Source organism: Solea senegalensis, linkage group LG3, assembly GCF_019176455.1.
Source record: "Solea senegalensis isolate Sse05_10M linkage group LG3, IFAPA_SoseM_1, whole genome shotgun sequence".
Classification (NCBI taxonomy): Eukaryota; Metazoa; Chordata; class Actinopteri; order Pleuronectiformes; family Soleidae; genus Solea; species Solea senegalensis.
Window position 1 is genome coordinate 26993937 of NC_058023.1, and position 22459 is coordinate 27016395.

General features: G+C 39.1%; 1 protein-coding gene across 1 annotated transcript; it reads left to right on the top strand.

Moving 5' to 3' along the window:
- The first annotated feature begins 2509 nt into the window (after positions 1–2509).
- Positions 2510–8565, top strand: ifrd1 (interferon-related developmental regulator 1). Its single transcript, XM_044022535.1, has 12 exons — positions 2510–2732; positions 4326–4436; positions 5035–5116; positions 5397–5521; positions 5747–5904; positions 6057–6107; positions 6218–6396; positions 6513–6621; positions 6784–6918; positions 7039–7167; positions 7669–7764; positions 7884–8565. The coding sequence occupies exons 1-12, from the start codon at positions 2702–2704 to the stop codon at positions 7968–7970; spliced, it is 1293 nt and encodes a 430-aa protein (XP_043878470.1). The 5' UTR covers positions 2510–2701; the 3' UTR covers positions 7971–8565.
- The last annotated feature ends 13894 nt before the right edge of the window (positions 8566–22459 follow it).

Here is a 22459-nt window from a genome sequence, read left to right on the forward strand (position 1 = left end):
GGAAGCTTATGTGCGACTGACACACAATGTTCCACATAGTTCAGGAAATGCACCATTTCCTGTCCTGGCTGCATTACTGACACAGAATGCAGTGACTATTATAATCAACACTGCAACTACTCTTGCACCTTCAGGATTCATTTAGCACATAAAACAGTTAAATATGAATAAAGTAAATACATATTAAAGTAAATCTGCCTTTTACAAAATTTCTATTTGAAGACCATCACGATGTGATAAGAATGTTAATCCATCGTCCATTTGAATCTAAACTCTCATCCAGAAGCCTTGAGATCTATGATTTGGCCAGTGTCATGTTGAAGTTTTGCAAACAAAAGTTCATAGACTTCACCTGCAAGTTGCAACTAGGCATCTACTGGACAATACCAGCTGTCAATCAAACTATTTCCCCTTAAAGAGGACATAATTTAAAGTATTGACATCATGTGCTTTCAAAAAAGACCTAAAACTAGAAGTAAAACTGTTAACTGACATCATAAAGCAATTTCCCATCGCCTTCTATTCTAACAAATAGGTCTTTTACCATTATTTGCGTATGATCTATGGTTAAACTTTAAGACCAAAAGAGACAACTTTTAACCTCCGTAACTTTGTTGATGAGAGCGGCAAATTGATGCGTTATTGGTGCAATAATTTAGCATTAATTCTGCTGTTTCACCACTAAGCTGCATGAAACGAGCTGGAATTGATCTTCTCTCACTATGGAGAAATCCATACTCCTTCACTCTATGAGAAAAAAAGAAAAAGGAAAAAGCAACGGGAGCGAGAACATGCTGGGTTTGGAGAAAAACTTTAGATTGGTTTCTTCTCAATGGAATAAAATGGATTTGTTTAGTTTCACACTCTTGCATAATTAAGAAAAAAAATGTTATGGGTTGCAAACCCAGCAAAAGAAGAAAATCTTTAAATAGAGAACAATTAAACAATGTGTTCTCTTCTATGGTGAACAGACAGGAGGGAAACATGAATGTTTTCGGACATAATGATAATAGAGCAAGAGCAATTAAGTCTTTTAAAGTTATACTGCATTACACTGAACAATGTCTCCATTACTTGAACACCGCAAATTGTTATTTAGCTTAATATACCTCATTTATGTAACTGCCTTGTTGTAATTAAATGCAGTTTGCATGGAGTACAGTGTCAAAAAATAAGGACAAGACGACTACAGAAGTGGACTCTGACCAAGACAATAGTCCGACATTCAGCCAACACTGCACCTTCACTACATTAGGATTCAGAATTCAAGGACATTATTGTTGTTGTCCAACTGTAAATACAAAAAGTAATCATCAAATCAATAAGAAAAAGTATAAAATCAAGTTATTTCATCATTACAACAGACATAAGTCAAGATAACAAGGATCTAAAGAGCATACAGTTGCTAGAGTTATATATAGCGATATAGAGAAGTATGATAAACAATACAAATGTGATAAACAATAAACAGTGTTGCAGGGTAGTTAAGGGGTCTGGTAAATGTACAGTGTTTAAAGGGGACACAATAAATATGATAAAGGTCAGTTCATGGCCAAAAAGAAAGGGACAAATCATGGGGTTGCAGGTTAAAATCTCGGGACAGGTCAAGGGCTGAGGTGCCTATGTGCAAGGCATTGAATTATGATTATTGTGTCTGCCCTAATTTGATTTGTTCTACAAAATATGAAGATTTATAGAGTAAAATAGAATTGTATTTAAATAGGGACGATACAAATAATGCAACTGATGTGCTGTACACAGTTTATAGATATTGCCAGTTGGGCTTTTACATGAACAGTATAACATACTGTATATATGATCAATACTTTAAAACTACACTAAAGCACACAACTACATGCTAAAATTGCATCACACTTTAAAATGTAAATGCATATACATAACAACTACAAGCTAAACTACATTACACACAATAACAATTGTCAACGGTTAAATATCAGTTAAAAGTATGATAAAACTTGCTAAAACTACACTTGACGGCAGACTAAAACACAATTTACAAGTCAAATTATAAATGAATTCTGGATTGTTCAGTAAATCTCAGAGGAACTTGGGTACTTTATATAATGTCATTATATATGCAGTCATACTGGTATGTCATGGTATGTTCTGTATGAACTGCATATATATGCAGAACATACCATTGTGCATGTATGAATGCATTTCAGTCCAAATTAGTGAGGGATAAATAGTAATGTATGTTTAAGAAATGCTTTAAATTTAGAAAAATGAGGCAAGATTATTATTAGTGTTGTTTTTTATAACAAAACAAAACATTGCTCCAGTTTAAGGCTGAGAAGACATACAGCAAATATGAGACACTTTCACAACATGAGGTTTGGAAAAGCACTCACCGCCAGACGTACATTCTCCACGTCTACGTGCACCGCATCATGCGCAAACACATGTGACGTCTGTTCCTTTAATCTGATTGGACAGGGATACCGGGAAACCTCCTCGTGACATGTGGCCGGTATAAATAGACTCTGCGCCTGTCTGCTCACGCAGCCCTAAGTGTATGAGGGAAAATGTGTCGTCTCGGTCAACAGTTTTTCTCCAAGATCGCTTTCAATTCCTTTTTATCCACGGTGCCGCGGGAGTATTTCCATTTTACGAGACACTACCATAAAAGTTGGTCGTGTATTGGCTGATTTTTGCTAATTTTTCATTTCACTGAACGAAAATGCCAAGGACTAAGAAAAAGAGCAGCCGGAGTGAGTGTGGGCGCATTTCTTTGGCCTTACTTGATTGTTTCCCTGTGCCAAGCTGACGGTAGTTGTAGTTCTTCCGGTCTGGTCTCTCCACTGACTGTAGTTGACTGTGTTTACAATAAGAACTACAACTGTTGGATGCTGGCCTACTTCAAAACAAAGCTGACTAGCTGCGGACACACAAAGCGTCTTTGTTAATAACAAAACGCGCCATCATTCAGCGTTGCTGTTTTTGTTTATATTTGGTGACATACTCGTTTAATGAACATTAACCGGTCAAACATTTACTCAGTTCTTGAATAACTCGCGCTTATTTCCAAGCTTACGCCAGCTAGCTTAATGCCAACCCCTGCTAGCAAGATATGGAATTGGTTATTAGTACAGCTGATTTGTAAATACACTAACAGTAGGATTGTACGTGGTAGACCAGCGTGTTTTATGTTTGCTTGTTTACATAACATTATGGTATGTCGTAGTGTGTAACGTGGGCTCGTGTTATCTGCTCGTTGACCTCAGTTAAACTTTAGCCCAACGTAAACGTGGCTACTATTATTTATTTGTGGCGAATACGGATGAACTAGTATGTGAGACATTTTTGAACATCTGTTATTTTGTGAGTTACAACACGTACGTTTTTGGGCTAAAGAGGGTGAAGGGTGGGAAAGAGGCGGCGCCCGGTTCTCAGAAATCAGCTGTAGAGGGAGGGGGGTTCCACGTCAACACAAACACACACCAGCAGCACAATGGCCATTTGGAGCTTTTTTGTTATGAATTTTATATTTAAAAAAAAAAAAATACAATTCGTTAGTCAAAGCAGGTACACTATATTAAAGGTTATCACTCCACACGATTTTAATTTTTATACAGTGTGAACAGTATTAATGTCATTAAGCTGTGGGTTTCCTGCGAACTATGACCCAGGCAGTGAGTGGTCTACAGCTAAAAAACAAACTAAGACCGTTATAATTGAACATCTTAATGCACTGTATGCTAGCACACACTGCCAAATGTACTCAACTGACCTTCCGCACAGGAGTAATGGTAATTTAGATAACTTGTTTTTGACAGTATTGATCATGGCTTGTAGTTTTCAGCTACATCCACTCTTGCTTGTGTGAATTAGTGCAAGGCCAGTTCACACAGTGATGGGATTACAGACATGTCCTCCAAAAGGGGGAATTCAGGTCATTGCAGAGAGGCTTGCGGAGTTTGTTTACACTGCACAAAGAGTGTGCAGGCTTTTACACATTTTAGCTGTGAATTTTGACACTAATCTTGTACTCAGGAAGATTTGGCAACCACATATAATTTGTTCCGACTCCTCGCAGTCCTCACATAAGAAGCAAAATGTGTTTTACAGAGCAAACAAAGTATGGCATGCCCCTGACCCCGACAACGTGGTCACATTGCATTTTCACATGAGATAATGGGAAGTACAGTGGAAAAATGCGTGCAACAGATATAAAACTGATTAGATAACAGCAGTATGTGACTCCGTAAATATGAGCGGTTGCATAATGGACTTGCACAGACCTGCTGCATTGAACTAACACATTTGATCAGGCTAAATTATATTTTTCCTCTCCTTTTTTCCAGAGGGCCAACATGGAAATGTTCAGCCTTTCAGTGATGAGGACGCCTCAATTGAGACTCTCAGTCATTGCAGCAGCTTCAGTGACACCGCCAGTTTAGCAGCAGCAGAAGAAGGTAGGTTACTCTGTACTCTGGACACTATAATGTGTATACTATGGTCTTTGTTTGAGTTTCGTTACCAGGCTAATGCGCTTCTCTACCAAGTCTAATGTGGTCTCTTAAGAGGGGGACGACCCCACTGTGAAAAGTGCGTCTCATCTGTTGTGTGTTATTTAAGTCTACATCCATACGTTTGTCTTTCAGAACTGCATTTGCAGGTAGAAAATGTTTGCATCCAGACAAGTAGTGACCATTTAGATGCGTTGGGCTTCAACTCCAGGAAGCTCAGTTACAGATAATATTACTAACGGTGTTAACCAACCATTTTGCTCACTGCTGATAGTTGGAGTCATATTTGATAAGAACCAATCAGGAAGCAAATGTTAAAGGTCTTTGTTTCTGCCTGTCCAGACTAAAATGTAGCCCCATAGTTTAAAAAATAAAATGAAGTCAGCAGCAAATTCAAACTTCTTTTGGGGATAAAAAGCGGGGATAATGGCAGGCACATTTGGAGCACAGTTTATGTGTTTTGTTTAGGTGTTGTTTAACGTGTCTCTTTACTCCCAAACACAACAGTTGAGCAATTGTTTAAAAGCCATTTTTGTGTCTCCAGGTGGTGAGTCCAGTGAGGACACAGCCCAGGAGGATTTCCAGTACAAGTTGAAGGGGTTTATTGACAGCACAGTGGATAAGAGGTGAGAACATTTCCCTTGGGATTTTATTTTTACAGAGTAAACCTGTTATCTGATCTTGCCAAGTAGGCTGCAGCAAGTCTGTACGAGTATCACTTTACATGAGATAATGGAATGCAAGTCATTTTATTGTTTGAGGAAATATTTTTTCAGATTACAGATATAATACTCTGTGCATTTGCACTATTGTTTTGCAGTACAGTGTGTGTATACTATACTGCAAAATAATCCCTTCTATGGACATTGTATTATTGCTTCAATCTTTTTTTGTCCTTTTCCGCAGTGCTAAAACCAGACAGGGGGCACTGGATGGGCTAAAGACGGCAATGGCCACTCGGATCCTGTACGAGTTCATCTCGGAGAGAAGGATGACCATCACAGACAGCATCGAGCGCTGCCTCAAGAAGGGTAGCTTAAACGATTCTTATTATTTTGTTATTCCAGTTGTTTGGTATTGCTGCCTTGCACAAACAAAACATCAGCAAAGCTCTCGGAAGCAGTTGCATACGTCATTTAATATTTTATTTTGAATGGGTCTGATTTAATTTTTGTTAATGATGCCTCTGTTGTGACATCTCATCTTTTTATCTTCCAATCTACCTTTTTTGATATTCACCCCCCTTTTAATCTTAGGCAAAGGCGAGGAACAGCGGGCAGCAGCTTCTTTAGCGTGCCTGCTGTGTATCCAGCTGGGCTCTGGCATTGAGAGCGAGGAGGTGCTGAAAACCCTGAAACCTATCTTCAAAAACATCTTGGCAGATGGGTCAGCCAACATACAAGCCAGGCAGGCTGTGAGTACTTGGTTTATATTGCGATCATCTGTGCAGATATCATGTGGAAAACACACATTTAGGAAAACGCATGTACCCACCGGTGTGAGGTGGTTGGCATTAATGTTTCAGAGAATATCTGCCTGAAAGAGGTTTCTCTTTTTCTGTCATAGGTGGCGACTAGTTTGGGCCTCTGTACTTTGATTACAGAAGATGACATTATGGTAAGTTCTTTAGTTTTAATGTGTGGTTTGACAGCTTTAGGCTTGTGGAAAAGCTACAGTAGACTGTTTTTCCTTGCATTGGAAAAACCTGTGTTGCTTGTTTACTTTAGGACGTACATGCCACAATGGAGTGCTTTGAGAACCTGTTCACCCGGTCCTGTGCAAAAGTGGATGGTACCTGTCCTTCCATCAATCCCCAGACAAGTCAGCTGCACACCAACGCTCTGCTGTCTTGGGCACTATTGCTCACAATCTGCACTGCCAACCAGATCAAAGACATCCTGCGCAAGTAAGAGACCCCCTGACCAACCATTACTTTTACCAGCTGCTGTTATGTTTTTATTTTCCTGCATCTCAGAGCAAATTATTAATCTGCGGTAAAAATGTGTGTGTTTTGTTGTGCAGATACCTGCCCAAACTGCCAAGGTTGCTGGAGAGTGACGATGTTAACATGAGAATTGCTGCTGGGGAGACGATCGCTCTGCTCTTTGAGCTGGCCAGAGACATGGACCCTGTAAGTTGTTATCTTCCCTGCAGTGCAGTCACTTTGACTCAAATTTGGAGTGAATTGTGGTTGTGAGACTGTCATTTCTGTCTTTTTCTTTCAAAAACTTAATTTGTCCGTGATTGGTCATGGCGATTTCTTATTTTCTCTCTGTCTTTGATGTCTCTTCAGGAATTTGAGTTTGACCAGTGGGAGGAACTTTGCACTAAACTGAACGCACTGGCAACGGACTGTAACAAGCACAGAGCCAAGACTGACAAGAGGAAGCAGCGGTCTGTGTTCAGGGACGTGCTCAAGGGTGTTGAGGTGAGTGTCCAGTCTCATTCAACAAAGGCTTAGTTTGCCAACTTGTCTTTACCGGTTTAAATAATTTAAGACATTTTCTGTCTTCATCACTGATCTTGTATTTGTTTAAATTTTAACCAGGAGGGAGACTTTCAGTCTGAGACCATTCGTTTTGGGACGGAGCGCATGACCATTGACAGCTGGGTCAGAAAGAGGACGTATGATGCCTTCAGGGAGTTTGTGGGATCTGGGATGAACTACCACCTACAGGTATTCTTTCTTTTTGTGGCAAATGTACCATATGTGTGTGATTGTCCATGGTTAACTTGCAATTCATTGCAAATTAAGCACATCTGTTCTAAATGTACCTGACAGGGACATTTTAGAAGTTTTTGATACTCTGTAGTATTGTGTCTGTGAAGGTTCTCAGTCACCCAGGTCATAGTCTCCTTCTGTAGTTAGCTGTAGGTGTTTCACCTCTCATCCAAGAGGCTTCAGTTCTTCAGTCTCTTCATTATAATTGCAAACGAGAGAAATGCTGTTCAGCATATTCTCCAGAATAACCTCAAATGTGTTGCAGCCTCAGAAAATATGCTAAAAACAACGTGGCAAAGAGACGTGAGGTTAGATTAAAGGGAAAACGCATTGCTGGAATATCCAACTTGAAAGTCGTGATTGTCATTCGAGGGTTAAGTTGTAGACTTTCCTTATCATGCTTCATGCTTCCTATTAAGAGTTGTTGTTTTTTTTTCTTCATTTCTCTAAAACCAGGCGAATGAGTTCATCAGAGACGTGTTTGAACTGGGACCACCTATTCTGGTTGATTCAGCGACAATGAAGGCCATGAAAATATCTCGCTTTGAAAGGGTATGTTTACGACACAGTTCGCTAGTAAATGTGTTTTTTTTCTTTTTCCTTCTTTTAAGTTAATTTAGCCTTTTTTCTGTTTTGTTTTAAGTTGTCCCTCTGTCTTTTTTTGCCTCCAGCATCTCCATAACTCGGCTGCATTCAAGGCTCGGACCAAGGCCAGAAGCAAGTTCAGGGACAAGAGGGTGGATGTAGGAGAGTTTTAAATTATTATCGTTTGAGTCTAGTTAACCATTTGTCAGGTTCCTCTGCTTCTTTTTAATACTTTGCTCATCCATGTTCCTCCCCTGAAATCTGTCCAACACACACTTCCTGTAGACTTGTAGAGTTGATTCCATTTGACATTGCTCCGTAATGAACAAAACATTTATTTTTTTTCTATTGTAAATACATTTAAAATCTGCAGGAGGTGGGTGTCAGATTTTGGTTGGAGTACAACTTTAATGTATCCACCTAGAAACAGCGGTGTTGTACATGTGTATATTTGTTTCGTTTTTTCCCCCCCATGTCAATATCAATTTGTGGCCTTTTTTCCTTTTGAACATTGTAATAAATTATATAATTTAGGTAACATTTGTCTTGCTTAATATGTGTATATATTCCTATTTAGTAAAGTGTAAAATCATGTTGTGTTCTAACTGACCCTGTCTCTTTTTGATGAGTTTGCATTAAGTTGCACTACCATGCTAACACGAGTGGGTTATTTCCGTAGGACCTCTGTGAATATTGTGTTGTATTTTAATATTTGGTCTGTAATTTAATGGCAAGGGTGGTGGAATAAATACTGAGAAGCTGTAACAAGTAGGTGTCATGGGTATTTTTATAAGACAAACTGGACTTAACTTACATGTGGATGTTTATTTAGTACATTAAGGCGAGTCAAAATAGCTACGACTGATCATTCTTTACATCTTAGCTGAAATGGTGGGTTTTTTTTTTCCCAATGATATTAAGCTCCTGGGAGATTAATAATTGTCGTGATAGAGGTTTGTCATTTTTAAAACTACTCCCCGAGCACTGCATATAATGTGAGGCATATCATAAACCATGTTGTACGCTGCTTATTATATCCCTCGTCCCCAGTCGGGGGCCTTCTAGCACAGTTAAGTGTAGCTCACAACAGCTGGGAATGTCACATGATGGAGGTAACCATCACAATGCTGCAAATAGTCCAAAAAAAGTGCTAACAATAGTGTTGGCCTCTTAGAACATGGAACAACAGATGCAGGCGTTTTTGTTCAACCAGTCATTAAATTCACACCTTGGGAGAATCTAAAACAGCAATGATGGTGCAGTACTCCCTGTCCACCAGTTGAGTTACGATTTCCCCTCACATATTTAGCTTCTGAAATGATTTTACAACTTTAATAAACCTTTTGGCTGTAGAAATGAAAGGATTAAATTAGATTTATGGTTCATTCAACTCTGTTTGATACTGATATCCCTTTTTACTTTTGTATAAAAATGGATTCTTGCTCCTGCCTCCCAATCATGTTAAATTTCAAGCTATTTTACAGAGGAAAGTTAGAAAATAAAAAGATAATTTGGTTCAATCCCTAATTTCCGACTGTAATATCCTTTTTAAAAAGTCCTTATATGCATATTAAATAGGCTATTACGAATATAAAATATTTATTTTTAAACGTAGGTTGTAATTTGTTATGCATAGGCTGCTGTGCAGTAATGGCATCACACTGTCTGGTTTGTTATAGCTCTGTTTTGTGTGTGTGTGTGTCTGTGCGTGCACACTGCAGCTGCAGTCAAGTTCATGTCCTTGGAGCCGGAGCCGCCGCAGCCACGTTCAAATACTCATTTTGAATCGTCTGATTTATTACTCGCCGAGACAATAAAATAGAATTAATGCTCGCCATCACTCATTTGGATTCTCAGACATCATAGACGAGTGCTTGTTCTGCAGTGAGTCAGATGCGCCAGCGCTGTCCTCGTCATGGCGATCGCAGTGCTGTGACAGGGAACTGGCTGATATAAGGAGGACGCTTTATCCTTGAGTCATTGTCGACGGACTGTACAGACCATCAGAAAAGAATCATTTAATTGCTTTGGCACAGGGACATTATTTATTTTTCTTTAAAAAGTAAATGCAGACAAAAGAAATATGTCATTTGACCTCCGCTGTCATTAGACCTGATGTATGTGTTAAAGGTTTCCGTGATTCTTCTCGAGCAGTAAATGGAGTTCTTCTTTCCAGTGTAACACCCACAGTTGATTGAATCAGATTAAACAGATTCACCAAATGAGCAAAGTCTAAAAACACATTTTATTGTTAAGTTCCTTTCCTTTGGTTTGAGAGACAGTCACAGTTGACAGTTAACGCAAACTTGTTTTGTTTTTTTAGAAGCTTTTATCCAAGTGCAGGAGGTGAGATTGGTCACACTGATCTGTGGAGTTTAAAGGAGATTAAAGCTCATGTTTGAAGCCTAAAATCACAATCAGAATACATTATTAATCCCCGTGGGGATTAATAATGGGTGCGTCCCGTTGGCTCCTTCAGAATTAAAGCAACATTCATTGAAATATATAGGTATGTGCTTATCAAGTGATATGACCATTACGTTCTATGACAATAAATATGACTGAGTAATAAGTAGAATGTGTGATGCGTGAATGTAAAGTATGTACAGAAAAAAAAAACACTTAAAGTGACTTTAAAATGTAATTATGCTGTCAAATCCACAGGATTTATAAGAGCACAGCTATTTTCCTAAGCAGCAAAGACGTATTGCATATGGATTATTGTACCAGGTTTGTTTTTTTGATTGCATAAGTGATGTATAGTGACAGTTAACTCATAGATAATCCATTGCAGGCTATAATTTGGCTTATTTTGAGCCTATAAACTGCTGAACATTCTTTAGCCCAGGACAAGTGAGCATGTAATTGTTCCTTGGGAATACAGTTTCATTACCAATCTTAATGTAAACGGATGCTTCTTCATTTCTCCGTTTAGTCGTTAAACTGTGTTGTCATGTATCCTGCTCTCCTTTTACATTAAATGCCCAACCTTTTTAAGGGATGTAAGGAGAAAGTGTCGGTCTCTCTGGCACTGACTGACATTTCCCATTTGCCATTTTATGCACAATTTGCAATTTTCTTTACACAATCGGACACTACTTACGGCACATCTGTAGAAGTTCAAGTTTCACTATCTCTTGGTCTTGAACCTCCAGAGTCTCCTTTACAGCATGGATGAAAATGGCAGCCATGCAGGTCCATGCAGTTCACAGGAGGATTTCAGTGGATGTCACGACAAAATGATAACAGTGACACCTTGTTTCCAGGTGTGGCTGAGAACTTTTTCTATACGTTATCCCCAAGTTAGATCCACAGAGGTGCTCTCACAGCCAACATTTCTCTAATACACCTCCTCCATTTTTATAATTATATTGATTGTAGCCGTTTACCCTTTATCCACAAGTGTCTACTTAAGGATTTGAATCTTGTCATATTAGTTCCAGTGCTGATTTTTAAGATTTCTTCTTCTACAAAACACATTATCATTTGATTAGATCCACTTAATCTTGCGTGTGCAGCTTGGCAGCTACAAAGGCACGCGAAGAATGCTAATGGGCCATTGTTATTATTATTATTCATATTTTTTTTATCAAAATCTATTCCACACGTAGAACAACCGTCACTGTGCAATTAGGTTGGGGATAAATGAGGATCAAACAAGTAAGCGATGCGATAAGGTATTTTCCGTTTAATCAGTAATTAGTTTTGCTTGTGTCGCTGTGCGCTCGATGCAATGCAGAAGAGTGAGAACTCGCTATCAGTGCTGGCTTTCTGGTTCTGGCAGTCTGATTCTGTGTTGTTTTGCTGCAGCAAACACTGCTGGAGCCTGCGGTGTACAGAAACAGCTGAATATGACATTGTGGTGGGTTGGATTTGACTGCTGGGGGTGTGTGGAGCAGGAAAACAAAATAACAATGGGCTCAGAGGCAAGAAAATGCACTCACAAACTCGGGGCTGACTCAGGCTCACCGCGAGAGGCGATAGTTAAGGACGTGGACGTGCCGTTTTATCCCACTGACCTTTCAAGGCTGTTTGCCTTTCCCCCATAATTCAAAGTAATGTGTTGTAATGTCACACTGTGTTTGATTGGTTAAAAATACAGAGACACTGCGAGACACTCATTGCCATTGCTGGTTAGACAACCCTTGTTGATTTTATTTCATCCATTGTTCCACACAGTGGCAGCAGAGAGGGCCTGAGGCCAATCCATTGAGTAGGTGTGGCACACACACACACACACACGCAGGCGATTCCTTACATTGTTGATGTATTTATTCCTCTTGTGTGTGGTCTCAGCAGCTATTACTATGGCACTTACTATAGATCAGCCTGTGTGCCACCCACATACAATATACCTCCCTCTCCCTCCCGCTCCTCATCCTTCCTCCTCCTCAACTTCTCCTTTCCCAGGCTCCACTTCCTCCCCCGGAGCAAGGCGGCGTGTACAGTGTAGCTACTGTATCACAGTGGAAAATGGATGGGAAGATTAGTGGCACTTTGTCACCGACTGAGCATGGCGTGTTCTTTATCCCATCATGCCAAGGGGCTTGTTGTTGTGACTGATAAAGAAAAGGCTGCTGCCTCTGATGGTAACAATTATGCTGCAAACGTACATCAGGAGGAGGAGGAGGATTTATTCAGCTCTCTGTCACCGTCGTGTGCATTGATGTGTCACACGGTGTCACGCGCACAAATCCTCAAAAGGATATATGCTTTTAATTCATTAGAGAGAGAGACAAAACTTTTCGTTTGCTCCGATTATGTCACTGATTACTTCTTCGAAATGAAGCGACTTAAAATCTTCAAGAGAACTCAGTCAGCATCTCTCGCTGGTTGGACCCTTGGGGAAAAAAACATCATCCTCTATCAGATCAACTGTGGAATAATTAGGCAGCTGTGAAAGTGGAGAGATGGCTTGCAGACACACAATTGCACACATTCATGCACACATTCACACATGTAGGAACACAATAAACCTGGTGACCACTGTTAAAACTGGATGTGTTGATATGAAGATTTAACGCCACAATAAAGGCAGAGGATGGAGGTTTTTGTATTCAAAGTGTTTAGAAGTTGAGGGCAATGATGATCAGCCTCCCATCAAACATGGTCAGGAAAGACACATTGGTTTTTTTATTTTACATCATCATAAAGGAGAATAAAACACTTCTTTTTTGTGCTCAAGTGTAAAAAGTGGTGTAAAATAGAATTGACAAAATATAAATAAAGATAGTAGCCGTTTCTAACAGGAATCCATGTTTAATTCATAGAGATTTGTGTACACTCATGACCAAAGGATGACTTCTTTCACCTAAAAATCTAGTGAGACTCACTTCTTGGCACATACAGACAAGAAAAAGCAGAGGAGAACCACTCAACTCATTTATTCTGAAAGCGTGTTCTGTCAGTTTTATTTTTGCCCGATGCTGCTCTGAGAAAACCGGCTTTCCGTGTATCTAATTACAGAGTACTATGACTTTTAGCACTAATCAAAGCCTGGAGAGGTATCTAATGCTTTAGCAATTAGTAATTGTCAGTCATTCGACAGGGAGCCACTCTTCGAAATGAAATATCAGCAGTTTGTGTTTGAAGTCCAGTGTTTCCCAAACGTTTCATCTTCTCAAGGATCACAAACTACCTCGACCCAGTTCACATGATAAATTGTGACTTTTTACTGCCCTTTTTAACATCAATTATTATGCTGAATTGGTAATCCATTAAATGTGACTCGTGGGTTTCTTCTTTCAGCCACATCATGTTCTGTGTATCAATACAATAACAACAAACACAATACACAGTCTATGTTATTCATTGCATCTCGTTTGTAAAATAATATTATGATATTTAAACGAGGAGACCAGGCAGCACCTTTGCAACTTTTTACATCACTTCCACAAAATGTCATGGAAAAAACATAAATTATTTTGTTTCTTTACACAATATTATGTAATATTTGCGGTTTAAGGTGGTTTAGATGCGATTTAAACATTTTCATCAAACCTTAGATGTGATAAAATAAGATAAGATAGTCCTTTGTTAGTCCCACAACAAGGAAATTGTCAGTGTTACAGCAGCAAAGACAGTCAAGGTAAAGCTAATAAATAATAAACGTGGATTTTCACATCATAAATGCACATTACAGACAAAAACTGGCCTTTGAAGAGGGCCCTATTGCACTTCAGTTTGTAACTACAAAGACAACAGACTATACATAATGTGTGCATATAAAACTGTTACTGTGTGTGCTTAACACTAATTATTCAGCTAATATACAGGTCAGCATTGTGGCTTAAGGTGATCTATGCTCCTGGTCTATAAAGCTTCGGTATCACCACTTGAGGAGATGAAATGTCTCACGGAGGAATACAAATTGTGTTTACTCTGTTGTGAGTGATTGGCTGCATACGGAATAGACGCAATTACCAGCTCAAGGGCTGAGCTTGCACTTTGGGAAGAAGTTTTGGAGAGATACAGCGGAATGAATATTGACACCATATATGAATGAATGAATGACTAAATAAATAAATAAACAAATAAATAAATAAATGAATAAATAGCACACTGTTTGCAGACACATTTATGACAAAGAAACACTTAAACAGCATGAGCTGTTTTGTGCCGACAGTTTTCACACTGTTTAAAAAAAAAGATTTTAATGACAGTGCTCTTACTGCTGCTGCAGTGAAAGTGTTTTTAGCTGAAGTCAGTAAAGTTTATTTATAAACGCCCATTTTCTAGAGCACGAGATAAATTAAAACACAAGCTATGAATCATCACAATGGTGAGGCTCTGAAGCTCTATGTTCATTTTGCTTACATTGCTCGTGGCATCACTGAAAAGTACCTTCATAATGCCATAACAATTATGTCAATGTGATTGTAATTTTAAGCTTCGCCATATGGTGGCACTTGTTCACCGTTAAGCTATCCGCTGTATCAACACATGAATTGACAACAATCACCTCTGCACTTGCAACTGAGCATAATGGATGATACTGTGTGTGTGTGAGGATAATTCATAAAAGGTTTAGTTGGATCACACAGAAACGAGCTCATTTTACATTATTACATGTATTCGATCCTAATGTAGAATCCCTGCTCATTTCACAGCACATAAAAACCCACGATCGCCCCTTTGTGTGTGAGCTCAGTCGTTCAGACGGCATTTCTGTTTGCGCAACAAGGTCATGATGCACAGCAGTATCAATAAGAGGAGCACTCGCTGAAACCCTCACATCTCATTCATCCCACGGCAAAACAAGCAGCAGCAGTGAGCAAAGCTGACACCATATGGAATGTGGTTGTAGATTTGAAATAGAGTCAAGCAGCACACATTTGTCGTGCTGGGCGCAGATGCATTGTAGCCCCCACACTGTGTGACTCATAGCTACTGTACACTCACACACAAACACACTCAAACACACAGTGCACGGAGTGCAGACGAGCACTGGCACTGTCACACTTCCCTCCTCCTCTTCCTTCTTCTCAACAACCCTACCTCCTCCTCTTCATCCTTCTCTTTCTGTCTCTCTCTCTCTGTCTCTCCCTCCCTCCCTCCCTCCCTCCAGTGACATGCATAGGCCCCCATCAGTGATGACAACTGTTCACTGGATGATGCCACTGAGAGGAGGCAAGAGGCCACAGTTAAGAGGAAAATACCTGTCTCTGTGTGCAGCAGCCATCAGTCCCTCACATGTAGAGATACAACACACACACACACGTTTTCGCAGCATTTATAGAGAAGACACTCATGCATTCCCTAGCCCCTTACCTTCACCATAACCATCACAAATAAATGCCTACACCTAACCCTTACCCCAACCAGTGTCATAATGTAACAAAGTACAAATACATTGGTATTACCAAGTACCAAGTACTACTGTTAAAGTACTACTGTTGTACTTGAGTACATAATTCACGTATCTGTACTTTATATTTATAAAGTAAAGTTTACTTTTACTCCACCACATTTCCTTAATAAATTGTGTACTTTTACTCCATTATATTTCCCTTAACTATCTTTGTGACTCATTCCTACCAAATAAAATCTCAAAAAGAAGAGTTGGTAATGGTCTGTGCTTATATTGCGCATTTCTAGTCTTGATGAGCTGCTTTACACTACAGTTTTGCCATTCACATATACTTAGCCTCCATTTTACACCATGTGATATTTTCCTCATATCATTCCACCATCACATTCTTTCCCCAATTTTTCAACAAAGGAGTTAATAGATACAATTTTATACAAGTTAATACTTGTATTTGGGCATATGAAGCAAATTCTGCACGTGGGAGGCCGAGGCTTTATCTTCTCTTTTTACAGCACCGACTCATTTGGTGCTGATATCGCAGGCAGCGCCTCGTTGACAGGAGGGAAGAGATAGTGGGCTTTCCCTCTCCTGTGAGCGCCTGCTATCAGCTGCTGAGAACCAAACTGTAACATATCTTTAGAATAAGAAGCCACAGCCAGGAGATGTTTAGCTTAGCTTTAAAGGAGCTGTTCTGTGGAACATATATGCTAAGCTAGTCAAGCACTTATAAATGAAACCTTTTTTTCCCCCCCCTTTAGTTTGACTATTAAACACAGATTAGGCAAAAGTTTGTCTTCAAGTAGCACTTATTTAACTTTCCACAATTAGCTAAAGCTATTTTCTGTTCAGTGCCTTGTGTTTGCTGCTAGTTCTGCCATTTACTGATTAGCTAATGGGGCTAATAGCCAACTAGCTAATACCGTTTTTGTTATATACTGGTAGCGTGGTGATTGTCTTTATTTTATCTTCATTCTCTGGTATCACAATGACACTTGAAAATGTGCTAGACATGAGATGCTAACAAATGCTAAAAGATCTACGTTACATTCCACTTGGCAAAAAATGTTCCTTCTTTCATGTCATAAGTACAGTTATGACAATTTCATGTATGTTTAATATGGTCAGTGATGACTAACGTTAGGTAACCACAAATAGGAAAACGCAACAACAAAGACCAAAACGCAAACACAACTAAAAAACAACTAAACACAAATGCAAATCGCAAAACACGCCCCAAAACAGAAAATAAACACAAAACTCAATGACAAAAACACAAAACACATGCTGTTTTCTTATTTGTGTTGGTTATTTGCACTTCGGGGGCCACCGTACTAATGTCTCATTGTTTTGGTAATATATATGCTAATTTTCTGTAGCCACTTTCATAACAAGAGTGGACCATGACACTACCTCTTTGATCATTTTAACATACAAAATAATCTATATGACTTTTAAAGAGCACATAAACTGTACATGAACTGTACATGTTGCCTCAGCTGCAGCAAGAGTTTTTTTTGTTTGATCCCCTATAACAGCCACTCGCTCAAGTTCGGAATGAATTGAGGCATCTCTATGCTTTTTATTTTATATTTTTTAATGGCCACTGTGCTGGCCTCACAGCTTATCCATCACAACTACTGTGCTGACACTGTATCTTTCAACTTATTGACTCGACAAAGTGGGTTTCCACTGCTGTGTGGGCCAAACAAAACTGGATTAAATGACCCCATAGACAGAGAAATATTTATCCTGGCTGAATCAAATTACCTGCCTGACATTGATCTTGGTCCACGAGTTCCCTTCAGTCAAACGCTGAATTTACTATCTTTAAATCGTGTGTTCCAGAGTCACGTTCTGCCTTAGCAACTGTAGCCACGTTTTCTGCTTGATCCTATTTATGCAGGCACACACCTGTTTAGGTATTAGGTCGGCATGTGTTTATAGAAAGATCATAATGATGATGAATTCATGCAGTCATCAATTAATCTGCCACTCGTGGGATAAATTGGATCATCCTTAGTCCTCAATGTACACAACAGATCAGAGCAGACATGGCAGTCTGTGTGTCACGGCGGCTTACACATGCACAGGACCTGAATACAGAAGAGACGAGACAGATTTTGTGTGAGCACAGCAAGACTGCACATACACACACACACAGATCCCCTTTCAAATCCACACACCCACATCACACTAGTGTTAAGCTTTGCCGGGAGGTTGTTGCCAAGGCTCAGAATGAGCGAGTTGATTGGTCGCCTCTGCTCATCACTGGAGGAACTCACCAGTTGGATTGGTTGTTCCATGAAGGAAGCTTTTCAAGTTGTTTTCCCATTCCCTCCTGTACCAACCACTGGATCTCTCCTTTTCACCACATTTAATTAGCTCAGCTCTTTTTTTTTTTTTACTGTAGAAGGTACTGGGAAGGTAGTGTAAGGTGAATAAAGGAGGGGGGGAAAGTGGTTACCATTTCCAATGAAATTCTACTATAAAATGATCCAAGATACAAGATACAAGAGACACACTTGCACACTCATGTGCATGTGTGTGTCACCGTCCTGATGTATAAAGATACCTTATTATGTTCATCTCAGCCTTTAAATGACCAAAAAGCAATGCATTCCTTTTTTTTTTTTAAGTATTTTGCACCACACTTTAAAAGGAATCATTTAACACCTTGGAAAAATATTTGATTTCTCGATTAGGGAATTGACACAACTCTAACCCCTGAAATAAATATCAATAGTATTTGTAATATAATATCTGTAAGTTATAAAAAGCAAAACAGGAATTTTCCACTCATTTTAGTTTGTTCTTGTTACACTGATTTATGTTTGATTTTCTTCCGATAAATGTGGTTGTAGTTAGCTACTTAATGCCATAAAAGGGGGATAAGATATAATATATAACATCTAAGAAGGACTGTGATTGGTCAGATGGTGAACTGGTGTTTTACTCTCCGTGTTACAGAGACAAAAATCACAACATCCTTACAAAGACGTAAACCTCAAATAAAACAAAGCCATAAAAATGCCATTACCACAGCGGGAGCGCATAATAGCGACAATAGTCAAACAGCAGCACAGTCATGAATACATATTCACGCATTTCTAGTTTTTCCCCCTCTTTTTTTTTATGAAGGCGGTAAAATCTTGCTTGTGCTCGATATCACTTTCACTAGACATCTGAGAGATTTGATTCTATTATGTTGTGAGCCTTTGTGAATTGCTGTCTGTTTTGAAGAAATCATAAAAAGTTGGAAAAACCTGATTTACTTGAGGATTTGTGTCTCACGGTTTTTCGTCGTCGATACGATCTGTTACAGGGTGATCCCCTTAATCAGGTGCACCCTTATATGGACATCCTGGGGGTGTGTGTTTATAGGTCACATACAAAAAAAGGTCAAAGTTATGATTCATTTTATATCACATTTTAGCAGTGATATAAAGTAGCAATCATTTTGCATAAGTCACAAAATAGACTGTGTTTCTTTTGTGAAGTGAACTGTGACATATTTTTGTATTTATATTAAACCTTTTTGAGTACTTTTTGCTCAGGTGTGTTTATATAGTGGGTGAAAATGTACACTGTACGTGTTAACACAGGGATGGAAAAAAAGCAGCTGAAATGCTCTGTGTTCCAAGGGCTGAGAGAGTGGAATAGCATTTTCTTGGCTCCTATAATACATGATGTTTAACGTGTAATTCAACAATCTTGTTATGCCTGATTTTTCACTACACTGTTAAAAGCTGGCTACATACTGTACAATAGAATGGTGTTGTTTGGTAACTGCTCTATATATTAACACAACATTGTTAATAGTTTTCTGACACATGGCGGCTGGTTTACTGCCTGCTATTCTAATAAAAACCATGAAGTATAGCTGTAGCAGACTTATACCACCCTGTAGAGCAACATCCCCCTGCTCTCAAACAGACAACCTTATCTTTATCACGTCCTTTAGTAAAGAAAAAACTGACGAGCTCAAGCTAAGAAGAAAACAATTATTGTCTGTTAGCAGTGCATCATATATCTGCCACTCCTTTTAGTTTACATATATTCCATTGTCATTTTTTAGGGTGCAGGTGAATGTGTGGATGTTATTTATAGGCAGCTGTTTTTTCACTTGCATCAGTGCTGTCACCTCTGGAGTGTACCGCACCTCCTTGTTCACTTCTCTGGCGACAGAAAAGCTGGGTTTAATAATAGGAAACATTCAACTTTTCACTCTAAAGTACCCGTATTGTCAGGCTCGGCAGACATACTTTTACTGTGTTGTTACCGGGAAGTATAGAAAAGGATTAAATGAAGCAGCATCAAGCCTCGCATATGATTGTAATGAAGGACACAAATGCAAAGAAACATAATCATTTGTGAGAGAAGTTATCCGGCGTGATGAAAACGCGCAGAAATGAACCTGTTAATCACATACAACCTGTCGGCTTTTCATACATGATTTATTGTGCCTCCTTTCCACAGGCTTTGCGCGTTAAGCTTGTGTCAGTGTGTGTGACCTGAATTGATTGTGTTGTTTGTGCAAAGACATTTCTAGTGCAAATTGGGCTCCCAGCAGCATCGTCGCTGTCTAACAAAAGAGACAGATTTGGGATGTACTAGATTATTCCAGCATTGCAGGGACTCAAGAAATGAAGCAACAACAAAAAAAAACCCCAGTTTACTTTGATTGAAAGGTGGAAGTAGATGTGCAGATGTTATAGAACATAACCACAAAGTTTGTATGTGGGATTTTACCACTGAAAACATCTGCTTCCCACTGTAATCAATGGAATCATCTTTCATTCTATAAACACTTAATTGAATTGGGCAGAATAATTGCAGTGTTTTCAGTATAAATGCAGAAAAAAGAGGGTTTATTGTCAGAAATGTAATATAGTAGCCATAAGTATAATGTATAATTAAAATAAAGATATTTTTTGTAGCATTAAAATAAGCATTTGCATTTTTGAAGTAAACAACATTCTCTCTGGTACGCGAAAGGCCACTGTGGTTCCCTGATGTGCTTGGGAAAACTGTTGTTGCAAACTGCAGTCATGTGACATCAGATGCCGATAAATCTTACTGGACTTTTAATTAAGAGAGGTGTTTGATACTGACCAGAAAGTAAGAGTATATTAAATAGTCACCAGGGGGCAACTCCAAAGAAGTTGCAAAACAAAGTCAATTTGAATGAAGGTTTATGGGAAAATGAGCCTATTCTTTACTTGATTTACAATGTCAGTAAACATTTCCGTGAGGAGTTAACGTCTCGATCTCTACATTCGGCTCTTCTTCACCTGAACATGATGCAAATTTCGTAAAATGATGCTTCCATTTAGAGGGAAATAGTCAATAAACCACAGCATGAGTGAACACCAGTGTCATTCACGGATCGTATCATCCAATAGTTGCCCGGTTGCAGGTGACATTCTGTGAATCTCCAGTTGCAAATACTGTTCTAATTGTCAACCTCAACACAGCAGTGTGGTGTTTCATAACTCTGAGCAGAGGTATAGCCACAGAACAGTGAAAGTGAGGGTGTTTTGCTTGCTCCTTCGGTGTTATTCAGCCCACTTTACAAGACAAATAACAAATGTTGACTCTTGCTATCAGATGTTATTTCGAGGGGTTACGAGACACAAAGGTCACTGACAGCCCGTGCTCTGGCTGGATAAACCCGCTCTCTCTGTCTGCCACCTTTCATTTTTGCCCGTCTCAGTCACCGTGTCTCTCATCTGCTTTCGCAGTGTTGTTGTATACAGAAGGGGGACCGTCTATGCTCACAAACTAATTCATTCATTAGAAGCACAGAGCCTCCTAAAATCCCCAAACACATTATCTTCAGTCAAGTCTTCTTCTTGATAAAAGTGGTTAGTAAGTGATCGGAAATAAGACACTCAGTGTTTTTGTCCCCGCCATTTGCAAGTCTTCTTTCCTTGCACTCGTGCAATGCTACAAATAGAAATGTCTCCTTTCTTTTTTTTTCCTGACAGCATCTCAGCTTATTGCCATATGTACAGCATGTTGATTAATATGACATTTTGGGAAATAACTTGCCGAGTAAATATCAAGCTACTGCGAGAAGAGTCGTATCGTTGTCCATTAAAAATACAGTGACAACGAGACACAGCACACACTGTATAAAATATTGATGTTTGTTTGTCAAGAGTGTAAATACCAGGACAGGAGTCTACTTTTTTTGTTATATGCAATAATGCCAGTAAAAACATAATTCCAGACAAAGATCTGTGCTTATTTCTAATGCTCATCCCAGAATAACCATAGTTTGTCACACACCTCATATATGAAAGTCAACAGAAATATTTGGGAACTGTACAGAGGAAGATAAATTCAGATTATTTTGACCTGTACACTTGTCACTGTAGATTACAAGTACTCATTAGTTAATAATTCTTCATCTTTGTCACTTGGCAAATGTGTCCTTCCTGCAGTTTCCCATTCAATATTTTATTTATGTAAAAGCAATACAATATGTTTATAAATATCATCAGCCCAAGGACATAGAAATCAGAGTAAACTCCTGCTAAGAAATACCTTAATAAAATTCAAATGTGATATTGAATGCACAGGCGTTTTATTATTATTAATGGAATCGTGACCACGTGCACGGATGCAGGGAGACACAGCAGCACTTGGATGGCACAGAACATGCAAAGTATCTCTCAGGCCTAATACAACTGAGTTTTACTTATGGACACCACTAAGTCACCTGAGGTCACCACATCAGGTTCTATTGGTGCAGTCGGAACTCAATATTTTCAATATTTCATGGAAAAATCGGAAATTCTAACACTGCTAAATGCTACTGCTGATATAAAATATGCACATTCCATCCCG